The sequence below is a fragment of the Coffea arabica genome, chromosome 6e (genome assembly GCF_036785885.1).
Source record: "Coffea arabica cultivar ET-39 chromosome 6e, Coffea Arabica ET-39 HiFi, whole genome shotgun sequence".
Classification (NCBI taxonomy): Eukaryota; Viridiplantae; Streptophyta; class Magnoliopsida; order Gentianales; family Rubiaceae; genus Coffea; species Coffea arabica.
The window spans coordinates 16,313,549-16,329,829 of record NC_092321.1 but is presented as its reverse complement, the minus strand read 5'-3'; the positions used below and the strand labels follow the sequence as shown (position 1 = coordinate 16,329,829).

General features: G+C 33.1%; 1 protein-coding gene across 1 annotated transcript; it reads left to right on the top strand.

The window, feature by feature from the left end:
• Positions 1-5,444: 5,444 nt before the first annotated feature.
• LOC113697158 (uncharacterized) lies at positions 5,445-7,241 on the top strand. Its single transcript, XM_027216637.2, has one exon. The coding sequence runs from the start codon at positions 5,582-5,584 to the stop codon at positions 6,929-6,931; it is 1,350 nt and encodes a 449-aa protein (XP_027072438.1). The 5' UTR covers positions 5,445-5,581; the 3' UTR covers positions 6,932-7,241.
• The last annotated feature ends 9,040 nt before the right edge of the window (positions 7,242-16,281 follow it).

Here is a 16,281-nt window from a genome sequence, read left to right as displayed (position 1 = left end):
TTTATCTTTTCAATCTTAGGTTTAATTTCTCTCAGTCCATTTAAACTTTTGAGCAAATAGAACTTTACCTCTGAGTTACTAGTGTTTCTTGACCAGAATACCAGCCAACTTTAGAATAATTTCAGTTCAATTTCCTAAATCTCTTTTCTATTCACTTTTTCTTACTTCTTCTTTTCTCCTAATGAAGAAATGTTGTTGTGAGCGTATTCTAGTCAAGAAGTATGACAACAAAGAAAAGTGTCCATTTGAAAAGTTAAGGAAGATAAAGTACACTGGGGTCCAGTGCTATTAAACCCTTTGTTTTTGGTCCTCCTCTTAATTTTTACTATTTTTTTTATATCAATAAAATAAAATAAACTATTTGCTAAAAAAAAAAAGAACCTTTAACTTGTACAACATATTGTGTAGTAATATTGCGCAAATGATTTCTTGAAATTAATTATTCTTTTGCTATAAATTCTTTTAGAATGTTAATCCCAAGCGATATGATGGGATAAAAACTAACAAGTGGTTACACACTCTCTAGTGGGGTTGATGAGACTATTATTGTTTTCGAAAAAACAAAAAAGGAGAAAAAAAAAAGAAGGAATAATCAGGCTATTCAATAAAAGCTGATGCCTATATTTGGGAAATTTATTTCTTGAACATTTTTAACATTGGGAAATTAGAAGACTTGAATTGAAGATAAAATATCTCGAGCCCTGTAGGCTGTATCCCAAAGTTCCCTTCTTCTTTTTTTTTTTTTTTTTGTCAAACCCCAAAGTTCCCATTTAACTAGTAGTTTATAGGAGCAGTGGGTTTGCTTGGAATGAAACTCCACCAAAAATAAAAAATAAAAAATAAAAAATGCCTAGGTTTCTTTACCTACCATTTCAATTTAGAGCCATACTTTTCTTTTCTTTTTTTTAATGCATTTTTGTTTTCTGGAGGCAAATTTACACCCATACTTGAAGGATATTTTATTTGATAAATTCGATACGGTCGTCAGACATAACAACTTGAATAATGAGGATACATTTTCCATGCCTGTTTTGTTCAGAATTCGCACTGATTTCTTTCACATTGACTTAATTGAAAAAACGACAAATCTCTTAGCCATAGTGTAGACGGCGAATCAATTTTGAAGCAACTTACCCTCCACCGACCACTTCCTTGTAAAATCCAAAACCTACCAGAAAACGAAAAGACACCAATAACTGCAGTCCTCTTAACTTTTCGGGTTGGTTTTCCCTACATATATACATATATATATGTGTGTATATATACATATATATATATACATATGAAATTGGCGTTGGTTATGTATACTATTATGGGGCACTCTACTAATTTTTCTTTCTCGGGCGATACTAGTTTGTGTTTCTTCTCAAAATTTGAGCTGTTTTGTTTCCTTGTATATTTGCATTATAATAACCTGTGAATCCTTTGTTACATGTTGTGGTCTTAGGTATAGTTTTGAAAGCTATTACTTATAATCTTAATATATTGCTACTTTAGTCTATGGTAAACTGGTCACTAGCAGCTTGGTCAGATGCTCACTCGAGTTTGGTCAAAATCAAGCTCGAATATGCTCATTAAAGCCAATGAGTTAAGCTCAAAGTGTAGTGATATTATGCTTGAATGCTCATCAACTAGGACGATAAATATAAATATGTTAGTTTTTTAATATCTATGTAAAATTAATAAAATGTTTGTGATTTTGAATAATTTACATGTTTTGCCTATAAGTAATTGAGCTCAAACTTGAGTAAAGTCAAATAATTATTCAGCTCAAGTTTGAATAGGGTAATATTCGTGCTCAAATTGATTACAAATCTTTAGTTAAATGGAGGAAAATTAAACAAACAGAGTTGGCACTTATAAAAAGGAAAATGTTATTTTACACTCCCTTTTTTGTTATTTGCACTCCCACTATCATTTTTATTGTATAGTTTTAATTTATTAGACTGTATGATATAACAAATGGTGAGAGTGCAAATGACAAAATATGGAGTGCCAATAACATTTTCCTGTAAAAATGACACAAAAATTTCAACAAAACAAAATAAAATAGATACGCAGAAACAAATACAATATGGAACTCATAATTTTTTTTTTCTTCATCACATAGGTAGTAATTTTACAAAATTCTAACTATGCAACTTTATTTACTTGACTCCCAATTTAAGTTTCTATTTTGATTGTGTCTAGAGGTGTCAAGATGAGTGATTTAGGCAGGTTTGAATGGGTCAGAATTGAGTAATGAGTATAATTATGTCAACTCATTTAATCAATGGGTATAAGAATACCTAGTTATCCATTTATGAGTCACTTAAAATTCTAATTATTTTTCTATTTTTCGCATGTCATTTGACAAGAAATAACGGTATTTTATTGTTATTAGATTGATGAGAAATTCAAATATATTTACTTAACACTAAAGTTGAGTTTAAATGTATAGTAATTTTTAAATGAATGAGTCGAGTCAACCCATTACCTACAAATTAAATAGATTTAATTGGATATCATTTAGATCCATTCAAAATTAATGGATAAATTTGAGCGGGTTATTGATTGACGAATTTGGATATGAATTGTGATTGACACCTCTAATTCTGTCCTTCTTGATGCCTTCCGATTTCCATCACTTAGCCAAAAACTCAAAGCCTCAAAGTTTTCCTCTACATCAAAATAATTGGTTATTAACCCTTTTCTCCCAACAAAATTTGGCATCACTCCTACGTTTGAACTTTCTAAGTAATTAATGTGGGCTTCTAATTAAGGCCTAAGTTGTCCTGTCGGCAAGCTTGCATCACATCCTGCAGACATCACACGCATTGTCTATTACGCATTCTTATGGAAAGCAACAATTCGGTTCACTAAATCTTCGATCAAGAAATAGATATATATAATTTCTTTACAAGAAAATCCACATTCCTATAGTTTTAATTCACACCCCTAATGTATAATGATTTGTATCACAAATATTGATAACTTATATTATTAGCATTAAAAGTTATATCGGGTATAGATTTAGGGTGTAAAGGCGTGAATTTAGTACCATCCTTCTTTATTTTCTTATATATACCAATTTACATGCCTATATTATAACCTTTTCCCATAAATTTTCATAGTAGGAGAGGATTGGAATTTAAGAAGCGATGAGAGACAAAGAAGATTAGAAGCCAAAACCTCTAAATTTTGATACGTCAACCTTGGCCACTTATACTTATTATGGATATATATATATTTCTATTTATATAGACACACACACACACAAATAGGCACATTTAGTATAAAGTAATAGTAATTGAAAGTTCTCTTATTTTTCCTATCAAGAAAGAAAAACTAATTAGTTTTTTAACTTCAACTTTGATTAACCATAAAAAAATTTAGATTAAATTAATTAACCAATTATTTGAATCGAATTCCAATCTTAATTCAACTTAGTTCCAATTTGATAAATTTTATTTCTGTTTTAATTTAGATTGGAACTTCACATGAGTAAAATAAGGTTTCGACTTAGATGGGGAATCACTATTGATTCCTTTTTTTAAAAAAAAAAAGAATTAGATTTCAATTACATTATTAGTCTAACCGATTATCAAGCCAATCATTCTCACCCCTATAAATAAGAATGTTATCTATGCATTTTTCATGTAATTCATAAGTCCTCATTACTGCACTTGAATTCAATTCTGTTATTTGAGTCATTCCTGTTTCCTACCACCGACGCTCAATAGCCAAAGTGGCTACAAATATTGCAAAATCTATACATAGGCCCCCCTCTACAAAGACTGCATTTGCTGCAGTTGGAGGCCTCACCTGTGCATGAATAATAAATCCAAACAACATAAACAGCTCATGCACAAAATACTCAGTACCCACCACCCATGAACGAAAAAATGACCAAGTAAAAGAAGAGAAGCAGCAGGATCGTCTCCTCAAAAACAGTACCAAGCTGATCTCAAAAGAAGTCTTCTTCCTGAAGTAAATCAATTTCGAGGGCAGAACTTTTCGTTCCCCTCCTTTTTAATCTTTCCTCACCACTCCCGACTCAGCTTTCTTTTAAAAAAAAGGTTTCTTCCCTGCTAATGGCTCCTTTTTCTTTACATTAATTTTCCCTTAAAAAATTGCAACATGTCTTGGGGAAAAGCTCCTCTTTTTGCTAAGCCACATTATTAACCAAAGCAACCCTGAAACCCGAATTTGGGGAACTCCCATGGTAGTCATATTATTCGTGTTGATTTGTTAATCCCAATTTTAAGGCACTCGGAGCGTAGTCATATGATTTGTGTTGATGATCCGTTAAATCAAGTCCGGTTAGAATCCGGGGAATGTTGGATTGAGCGGTAGGGTGAGAGGGATTATAAGTAGTATGTCTTGAATTCAGCATCTCCTACCTAAAAAAACCAAAGAAAAAGGGTAGCAAAAAAAAGTCCGTTTAGAACTCTAATACTTAGTGTTAGGATTGCATTTGTTGGGGAGTTTTTTTTTTTTTTTTGGAGAAGATGATGTGAAATTGTGTAAGGAATATTAACAAAAAAATCTAAATTTTTTTTTTAAAAAATTACAATTCAAACGAGGCCTAAGTCCATCTAAAATTCTAATGATTAAATAATGATTCCAGTTCTGAATTTGACAATGGAAAAAACTCTAAGAAAACTCTCCGGGTCATTAGGTCAATCCCAGTGGTCATACAGATTCTAAACCTTCAAAACCTTATATGGAGAAAGAAATTAAAACAGAAGAGCGTGGAAATAAGCAGAAGCATTGAACTCTTGTTGATGATGATGTCTGTATCAACTAATTAATTATGTCTCTATCAACCAAATTAGGCGCTCAGATAACATTACACTTAGTTTGGATGTCAAAAAAGTTAAATATTAGAAATTGTATCTTAATTATTAGAATTAGAATCAGATTGCTTTTTGTATTTAGAATGAATTTTTAATATAAAAATCTTTTAATTGTGCACTTGTAGTATGATGAGGATCTATCCAGATTTTGGATACTTCATTTTCTAAAAACCCTTTTTTTATAATTATTACAACATCGCAACACTCTGTGATATTTGAGAAATTTTTTTTATTATAATATTAAATATAACGCTTTTTTATGACGTGATGTATATAACATTTATAACGTGACGCTCGTAATCTTAAACATCATTGAAAAAAAATAAAAAAGTTACTTGAACAACTTATTTATGATGTAAATGAATTATTTTTTTCCTAAATAATGAGTATTCAAACACCCAATCATGTAGCTATAGGTAATACTAACAATTATCCTCTAGCTAAGTTCTATATAATTTTTTTTTTGGAGGTATTTACACTTTTAAGTAACTATTAATTGAATAATTTAAATTTTACCCCTATAGTTGGTATGGGGCTTTAAAGAAACCGACGAAGTAAATATTCGTTCTTTAAACCTTTGTTGTGACCTGCGAGGGAATCAGAGTCGTCCTGCTGGCTACTGCTGCTCCCCAAGTAAAAGCCCCCATCAGTTTACCACAAAGGCGATAGTGATATCTATTGAGAGAGAAAGGCGAGGCAAAGGAGACTAGAAAGAGAGAGGGAGCGGGCATATGATATGAGGAATGGGATTCCCAGGAAAAGCCAAAACCACCTCCTCCACCGGCACCGGCAGTGACCATCGAAATTGGGGGATGGGCTTCCTCTTCATTCTTTTCCCTGAAGACGAAGACAGTAATAATAATGATTCTACTTCTGCTGCCTCCTCCATTATTAGCAAGAAAAGGCATCAAAATGTTTTCAATCCTTTTTCGTCTTCTTCAAATTCTTCTTCTTCTTCTTCTTTACCTTTACCAATATTCAGACGCTCAAACTCAAGTCATCTTCTCTCCAGAGCTCAATCCACAATTTCCATCTGTGCACTTCTATTCTTCATCACTTTTCTCCTCTTCACCCTCTCCACTTTTGAACCTTCCTCCCACTTTACCCCCAGAAGACAGCTGTCTCAGTTTTCTTCCTCTACAGTTTCTCGTAAATACAATAATGATTACAACAAGAAATTCAAGAATAGCTCAGCATCTGATCCTTCCCTGCCACATGCATTGCAAGGGATGGGAACGTTGTACAGAAGGGGAACAAAAGCCATGAATGACCTCGTTGTTGCTCATGTTTCAGAGTCCTTGAGTTTGCATGAATTGAAATTGTTCTTAAGGCTGTTGTACAAATCTTCTCTTACCTCCCGAGCAGACCTCTTGTTCATATTCCCTTCAAAATCGGCTTCTTTTGACTCGGCCATTCTCGAGGAGAACGACTCGTTCTCGCAGCTCGTTGATCACTATAAAAAGTTGAACTCAACTCAGAATTTGAGCTTGACCCAGTTCGTGAAATCGAGTAAAAAGGATAAGCAAAGCGGGGAGCCAATCTGGGGAAGGAGAATTCGGAGCAATTTTAGTGGAGGAAACGAGACTGAGTCGACTCGGCTGAGTTATGGCTCGGTGGTGAGCTTTGATGTTGATGAGCTTGACCCGGAGAACTCGTTAGCCGGATTTCTGGACCATGTTCCAATGAGTTTGAGAAGATGGGCGTGTTATCCGATGCTACTGGGCCGAGTAAGGAGAAATTTTAAGCATATAGTGCTCGTTGACGCGAAGGAATTGTTGTTAACAGGTGACCCGCTGAGCCGAGTTAGGAGCGCAAGTCCCGAGTCAGTCTACTTATCGATGGTGACTCAGACTGTTTCCACTCGACACGGTAAGAAAAACTCGGAGAAAACCCAGGTCAGTGTCAACCCGGCAATAATAAGAGGCGGGGCTCGAGGGGTCAGGCGATTGTCCAATTCAATGCTCACCGAGATTGCTAGAGCAACCATGCAACGAAAGAAGAAGAACCCGGTGACTGAGTGGGGACTCTTCAATCAACTCGTTGGGAATGAGTTCTTACTGAAGAACGTAAATTTGATTAAGTCAACCGAGTAAATACCAGAACTGAGTTCACTCACTGGGTCGAATTCGAAACCAGGTTCCCCTTCCTCGTCGATATCCAAATTTACAGTGGTTAGACGCGGTAAACAGTAACTTTCATGTAAATTCTAGTGTTTTGAAAGATATATTGTGTTCTTCCCCACTAGAAATTTCAGTTTATAGAAGTAATTGTTTGTAGCCAAAGGACATAATTATAATTATTAGGACAGGAAATTAAAGATCTGAATTTTTTTTTGGTTGATGAAATAGTAGTGTTTGTTCGCATACTGATCTGGTGAATAAAATTTCAATAGTTTTGTGGTAATATGTTATTTTTTTTCATTAATTTTCTCTGCAGTAGTAGAAATGATTATGGTAATTTTCATTAGCAAGGTAGGCCTTGTGACATAGCCACGCTTGAACAGTATGCTTTTCCTTTAAGTAACTGGAGCTTTTGGTTAAAAAATAATCTCCAATGTAAGAAAGATAAAAAAGAAACTTTTTACATAAAAAAATCTCAAAATTAATAAACTTTGCTTGATAGAATTTAAGAGCAGAAAGATAATTTTAAGCTGATCAAAAACGACTTGGATATTGGTGTTCAAAAGAAATTAGTGATTAATTCTTGTTCGTTTGGATTGTTATTTTCTGGACTTTTTGTTAAAAAAAAAATGCATTAGAATGATTTTAATATATGTGAGATATAAAGATAATTGAAAAATGTGCTCACGAAAAATCTAAATTTCTTTTAAAAAAATGAAAATCCGAACAAAGTTGGGTTTTTTTTTTTATCAACACAGGGAGTATTCCAATTTTGCCAGACTAATCTCCTTGCACCCATGCATCCCGCCTCCAAGGATATACAAGCGGTAGCGAACACGGGACTTCGGGACCAAAGAGGCTTCTCCGAGACCATCCGAGCCAATTCCAAAGACAACAAAGTTGGGGGTTTGGATGGCAACATTTTAGTGGATTGGGGCCGAAATGGAAATTGGATAGGGTATCAAGGTGCCAGAATATGAATGTGGTTAATGTTCATCCGCCAACTGTGACCTTCTACTGCAGCATTGATTGTTCATCTCTGCCAATCGTCATCACTCTCAAACAATTATAGCCCCATATTGTTTTCCTCTTGTGTTTTGGCAATTTCTACCCTAGCAAAACCAAAAGTTGCACATCTAAATTCCTTACCAATATTTTGTCCATCAAAAATTGCATAAGAAAAAAAAAGTTCATTTTAATATGCATAAGAAATTTACGGAACTCCATAGTCAAAAAAATTCACTTAGGAGCCAACTTTCAGTTATAACACAACTAGCCCATCTTTACACTAATACGCAAGTCAAATTGCTAGTGGGCAATGGCCAAATGCAAAGAAAGAAGTACTGTTATGTTATGTTATGTCGGTTGCTTCTTGTTCTTCTTCTATTCTCCTCCTTGCAATTTTTTTGTGGTTTTCTTATTTGCTAGTGGTATAATTAATTTACTACTACTGGTGATCCACAATGGCTGGTTTGCTTTTTGGAATTAAGGTAATCTACTAATAGTTTTTTAACGCACACTAGAATTAAGTATTTAGCCTGAAGATTTTGTAGGATCTCTACAACAGTCTTGATTGATTAGTAAGTCACATGTGGACGGTGTAAAGTTTCAAGTAAATGTTTAGAAAACCGTTTGCAAGATTCATTCAACATGCAATCACTACTACTGTCTGCTATTAGTAACAGCACATTACAAGGAGAAACAATTACTAGCAAATAACATATATAATTAGTTCAAGAATTCACCTGCAAAAAGACAGACTAAAAATCACAAGGCGTCTGAACGATAAATACAAATATGAGAATATCTAAAATCAAAGAAATGGAACATCGAGAACTAGGACAGGTCGAAAAGGTGAATTAGGGCATTTTTCTCGACTATAAGTTTTACAGACGTTTTTTGTTTTCGTTATAGAGAATTAAAATCAGTTAAAACTATTATTAGTTAAATTTAAGATTCTAACTTTCTTAGTTATTAAAAATGCTAAAGTCCAAAAACAAAAATAAACAATAATATCTAAAAAAAAAATCTGATTATCCAAAATTAGAGTATAGAAAATCAAGTAAAATAATCAAAACAAGAACTATCTTATAATCTAACATAAAGAAATCTTGGCTCTAAGTGTTACCTAACTACCATCATATGCAAAAATCCTACACTACATTTGCCTACCTTTCAAGAAGTTGACAAAAATAAAGACAAGAATGCTCTTAAGGTGGAGAACAGAGTGAAGGAACTTGTATATATATAAATTAAAAATGGAGGGAGATCTTGGGGAGAAAGAGAGCTGGCAAATATGATTATAGATCTAGCGAAGACTCATGGAGGGAATGTGAGCCACCTACTACTACTCCTCCTCCTCCTCTTCCCGCCCGGACCCGTGGGCGGAAGTCGCAAGCATTGATTTTTTTTTTGTTAATTTATTGGGGTCAACCTGGATCAAAGCATTGATTGATTCCACATGATTTGGGGCCTTTCCACCGCGTTTGCGCTTTCTTCCTGTTTTATTATGATGGGGAAGCATAAAAACGTGCTAACTAACGACTGATAACGCGCTCTTCTGCTTTTTAAACTTTGCCCAGCGCCAACCAAACACATTCATTATTAATTACTCCCCTTCCAGGCAACAGACGAGATCAAAGAGACCAAGATTTTCCTTTTTTTCTTTTTTTTTTGAGCAAAACCATGTAATTCTGACCCACAATTTATGGCAAAAAAAAAAAAATCTTAGTTTTGTTAGACTCTTCTTTCCTCCTAATTCTCAATTTTAATTATTTTCACTACTAAAATAGAGCATTTTCGTCAAGAAATCAGTTTGTTTGGATTGTAGTTTATTTGGCAATTTTTATTTGCTTGCATCATCAACGCATTTTTATTTGCTTTCTTAAATCAGTTTGTTTGGATTGTAGTTTATTTGGCAATTTTTATTTGCTTGCATCATCAACGCATTTTTATTTGCTTTCTTTTTTTTTTTTTTTTTTTGAGCTGAACCATGCAATTCTGACCCACGGTTTATGGCAAAAAAGAAACAACTTAGCTTTTGCTAGACTTTTTCCCCCTAATTCTCAATTTTAGTTGTTTTCAGAACTAAAACGAAGCATTTTTGTCAAGAAATCAATTTGTTTGGATTGTAGTTTATTTGTTAATTTTTATTTATTTGCATCATAAATACATTTTTATTTACTTTCTTTTTTTTTTTTAGCAAAACCATGTAATTATGACCCACAATTTACGGTAAAAAAAAAAACTTAGCTTTTGTTAGACTTTTGCCCCCCTAATTCTCAATTTTAATTGTTTTTCCACAAAAAGGAAGCATTTTCGTTAAGAAATCAATATTCATAGTTGACCATGGTTTAACTTGTCACGTACCCTTACTATTTTAATCTTCATTGTAGTCGAATATCTAGTGTAAAATAGAATAGAGAATGTGTATGGATATCTAATTGAAGGTGTGTGGATATAATTTTCCAAAAAATATATATTTATTAATGAGATTAAAAAATCCTTGTAAATTGTTATTCAAATCTAAATTATGGAAAAAAAAATTCAATATTCAACTCTGTTCGAATTTGCTCTTTTTGCTCAGTTGACCCCTTTTTACTGATATATTTGTTGTTCTATTTCTTGCTATTTCATAAGTTAATTAACATAATACATACCAATATTTGACCTTTCCTCCTCTAATCCTGGTTTAAAGTCATTCTTAAGCAAGGCAATAGATAGGCATTGAGATTCGCACATTAAATAGGAGGAGAGATGGATTTGGTGGCTTAAACAAGGAAGTCTAAGTGAGAATGTGAAATGTTTCAAATTCACGTCTTCCAACTTACTCTATAAAGAGATTTTAAAAATAACAATATTAATTATTAATGATGTGCGAGCGTGAGCACCTAGGCCGAATCATGCTTATTACTCTCTGATTAACACTCATATTTTCCGACTTCGCATACGATCCGGATCGCTCCTATAGATTCGGATCGTACGATCCTACGATCCGGATCACGATTTTGACAACATTGATTAACAATAGTTTCCAATCGATTATCGATCTGTCTATTTATTAGTATAAGCCCTACACTTGGCTGCTATAGAATATTTTTTTGTTTTATTCTTTTCTTTTTATTTTTGGAAAAAGGCAGGGCTTTCATATTATTGGCTTTGTGATTTAGAAGCCTATTACTGTAACTTTATCAATAATTAAAGAGTCTGAATAAGGGATGCCCAACTTCAAGTGTTATATTTTTTGAAAGATAAAGTTAATTGAAAAAAGTATATAAATGTAAGGGAGGGTAATAACTGTAAGTGTGTGTATATATGATAAGTTGAATAGAATTTAGGTGTATTAACGAGTATCTATTGGACACCTGTTAAAAAAATCTTTTCTTCATTAGTCTTATTTTTTTAAAAATATAATACCTGAACTACGTCTTAACACACCCTTACTTTTAAAGTAGATTGATGATGTGGTATTTGCTTTCCTTTCCTAGCAATTCTTATATTGAATAAAAATTGTTCATGATTTTTACTGGTCATGACCGACTGATCTTCATTTTTTTTTATTACTTGCTTTGAAAATTCAAAAGTAAAACAACAAGAATAAAGATTGTACCAGGTGCAAATTCAAACAAGTTTTTTCACCTTGATCAACAAATCATGGAAACTAATAAAAACTTACGTTTGAAAGCATTACATCCAAACACTTGGGGCCACCACGTAGCTGCTTAAGGTTCTTTTTTCTTTCTTTTTTTGATCTTTTGAAAAAAAGAAAAGTCCCATAACCACATGTGGTACGTACCATTAAAAATTATTTTGGTATATCGCATTATTCGGAAAGAAGTTTTTGTTTCTATTGAAAAAAAAACGTTTTCCAATTATCCTTTCATCTTCTTAATTACTGCCTTATCTCACATACAATCACCAAAAAAAAAGAAAAAAGAAAAGAAACAGTATTATTCAAAAAAAAAAAGTTTAAATTATCTTCTATCCAAAACATACTCTACAATTTTCATTACTTCAATTGGATCATGTCCCTGAAAATAGCGGTTTGTACAGAAGGAGGGATGTCATAATCTGATTCAACAATCATCTCATGGTTTTGGATTGTTTAATCCAAATTCGTAAGTAATTGCTGATTGATTCTAGTCATCCATAGTGCTTCTTTTTCTGCTCATTAGCCGTCAAGTCCAAAAAGTGTTTTTTATTTTTTTTTAATCATTGTTAGAAGTAATTGAATGATAAAGTTCCTTTATCTCTCGTTTCCTTCTGTCAAATGAAAATTTAGATTTTTGGTTTACATATGCATTGCGTGCTAGTACAAGTTTTACTCATTCGTACATAGGTTTAGTGAGTAAAATATTGAATTTAATCATAAGTTAAAAAAGGTGATCTAAGTTGTAGTGCTTATTTAATAGTATTAATATAGAGTTGAGTCTATGCAACTTAAAAGTGTGCAGGTAATGGTCCTAAATTTCCAATGGATGCAAGCTGATTTAATTTGTAGACATTAATTGTCACTTTCATGTATAGTCCATAGTACCATACCCAAGGTTTAGTATTATGGACTGGACCATATTAGTTGTCACTTTGTATTCTCATTGAATTTTAGGTTATTCATAGAGGGTCCCAAATTTCTTGTATCCTTTCAAGGGAATATATATATAATATATGTATGTATATGTACGTACATAAAAACATATATATATATATATATATATATATATATATATATATATATATATATATATATATATATATATATATGTATATATCTACACACACATAAGCATTGGCCATTCATTGATGCACTTAGATCACATTTAACCTACTATATGAATTCAGACGTTAACAATTATTATCTTATTTTACATTTATATGATTTCTTTAATTAACATTACGTTTTCAAAATATGAACATCTGAACTCCATTTTAATGAATACCTATTGGACGCCTGTTAGACAGACTCTTATTTGATTTCTATTCCTAACCAACAGACATACAAGTAAAAGAAATGAAAAAAAAAAGTAAAAGAAATTAGATAACATCATTGGCTCCCACTAAACGATAGCCTCATGTTTATTGTCTGATTACGTATCAAAACATGCCCAAAACGACAAGTGATAGAAAGGCATTGCTCACCTACATGTGGGAACCTCTTTTATTGTTTAATCCACAAATTGATACGTGGGAACCTCAACTCTTGATTTCTTATTAATCTGCTTCTCTAAAACTGTAGTAATATATTCGAACAAGTATGAACTTCCAAGTCTTGATAGAGATCTTAATTTACTTTTTTTTTGGAGGGTTCTCTAAAAATTATAGTCAATTTGATTTTCTTGCAAGGAAACTGGACCTCTCGCTATCGTGGTGACATATTCAGGTGAGACAAGAATCGGATGAAACATTGCAATAATAATATTGCTCTTTCAGCATCATCATTATATATATTTTTTTCTTGCACTATTCCACCAGTTCATGTTCTTTTTAGCAAAAGAAAACAATCATCTTTTTCACTAAATCTGCTGTAGTTTATGCATAAATAATTTGTGACACTTTAGATAGTACATTTAAAGTTACTGACATCATGCTAATATGCCAAGCAAAAATTTCTTGAATGTTTTTCTTGACCAAAACATAGGGAAAAAGAAGAAAAAAATAAGGCCTACCACTGCAAAGTAAAATTAAACCAATAACGTCTTTTCCACAAATTAAAATGCAATCCATCGTGATGAAATGAAAGTCTCTAGGCTTATGACCTATTGGAGACCATTATAGATGGTGGCCAACAACAATCTACGCATCCAATTCATTTTCTAGCTAAGATTTTGGAATATTTTCTTCCAAAAGGGATATGGTGCAAGTGATTCTTGAGGATTTTGGGACGATGTAATAAATGGGATTAAAAGTGGAAGATAAGACCGGTGTTGGAAAACTTTTTACTTTGGATCCTCTCAAATATTGCATACCTTATTGTGCTATGAGTGCTTCATCATATTCAACCATCTTGAAAAATAAAAGGCACCGACAACAGGATTGTATTCCACCTGTCAAGGCCTAATTCGTGCCAAAGTTAAAAGGGGCAACCACTCTTTTTCTTCTGTATGAGTTGAAATGAGCTAATGGTGCCAAATTCTTCAAAAGTATGGACATTGGAGAAAATTTTTCAATCGATTCATTCAACCATGTTCACTTACTTTTATGTTGCAATGAATACCATAGATATATATTTTTAATGTAACTAAGTGTAACTTAGTTGAAAAGACGCTTTACTTATTATCGATAAATCTCGTATTCAAGTCATTAAGGGATAGATAAAGACTCGGAACTGATTCTTTTTAAAAATAAATAAAAGAAAAGAGTACCATGTTCATTTTAAGAATTCACCATTTCGAGAGGATTTATGCCTATAAACAACAACTCCATTCTATACACAAAAAGTATAACTTGTCATATTTATCATTAGCTTGCAAAATAGGACAAAGGAGGGTGTGCAACCAATTCCACGTGCCTTCTTGGCGAAGGATTGGATCCAAGACAATTTGAGGTGGACTATACACATATGACAAATTTGATATGTGATGAGAAGAGAAGTAACGAGTGAGGTGATGATCAATTTGTATGTATGTGTGAACAAAACTACAAAGCTTTTGCATGAGATGGAATGCTCAAGATACAGAATAATAATGTTCCAAAATGTTTTAATTACTTCTTTCTTTGTTTTTGGAGAAGTGAGCAAAGCTCCAATATCAAATTGCTTGTGTGACCACAGGCCTTAGGCCCTAATGGCTCCACAATATGTTAGATTGATAAAGACTAGAGCTCATACATAAGCTTAAATGCTGAAGGACTCTATCCTTAGAAATTCTGCTCACATAGTGTAGAATCTAAAAGTTTGTGCACCCTCAGACATGAGCCTATAAAATTCTAGACCATAGAAAAATACACACAATGACAATGGAAAAGTCTTGATGATTCTACTAATTTTGTGAGAGGTCATCAATCACATTAATACAGCCAAATTACTAAATTAATTTTTGGTATGGGCCTAGAGTTGCTAATGGAGCATTTTTTGGGGTTAAAAATCTAGAAATGTGCATTATTATACACCACATACATATGAAGATTCCGTCACCTATAAGACTACGCCTTAAATCACTCCCATGTAGCATGCATGGGATTGGAAAACTAACAAATTGAATATCAAAATTATTGCTCCACTCGAAATATTTGTATGTATTGCCGGCCAAATTATACAAGATAACGTGACATTATTGGACATGACATTACTATTTTCTCCACATATATATCTTCTGATACTTGGCTGAATAAAAAATGAAGCTAACTGTACTAATTAGCGTAGAACTTAGCATAATGCAACAGACAAAAAGGGATTAAAAATCCTGCAAGGAGATGTTGTTTCTGTATAGATTGCTTTCTGTCATTAATCATTATTTATGGCCAGTTTTTGATAAGTATGCAGCAATCCAATTTAATGGTTTGTCAATAGACCATATCTAGTAGCATAATTAAGGTGATGATGTGATACTTTCTGAATAATTTAGGAAGAAATCATTTTATCAGATGCTTTACTTCACACGGCAAATTGAACAATTTGTTTAATGTGATTTGACTAAACCCCTTTTTGCCTATGTCAATTGTTTGTAGTTTAGACTATCTTTTCTCTGGTTTTCCAAACACTTCAATCATTATATGAATTAAAAACAAGAATGTCCTAATCACAATCTTATGGCAAACAAAACAGCCAAATCAAGAAAACGGTACATGGACCAAATCCTCCCATTCTATGTTCAAGAAATACTATCAGTAAGACATTCCAAGACAATCTTTGCTCCTCTATTTAGGTGAAATCTTTCTGCTACCCTCCATTTGTTTTCTTCCCCTTTTGCACTTGATACTTGGCATCAAGAATAAATATAATGTTTTTGCCGTATAAATGACAAAATCACAAGCCAGAATGTATGTTTTTCTTAACCACCAGCCTAGCCTTTGAGCTGATGATCACCACCAAAGCATTAAAGCTTAGTGGGGTGGGAGCCACATTAACAATGACTTTGCTTTAAAAAATCTAGGCGGGTGTATACTGCACCCGTTTGGTCCGGTGATGGTTCAGTCCTCTCCGGATTACCCCTGGCCCTCCTTAGGTCCGCCCGCTCCCCCTAGTGTAGGATAGATAAGGTTATACAACAGTTATCGTCGCTAGAAAAAAATAATGTATGTCTTTCTTACACGTGGCAGTTTCTAAATTGGCCAAGTTGCCATCCCCCATGGCCAATTATTGAAGAGCTAATAACCTAAGCTTTGTTAAC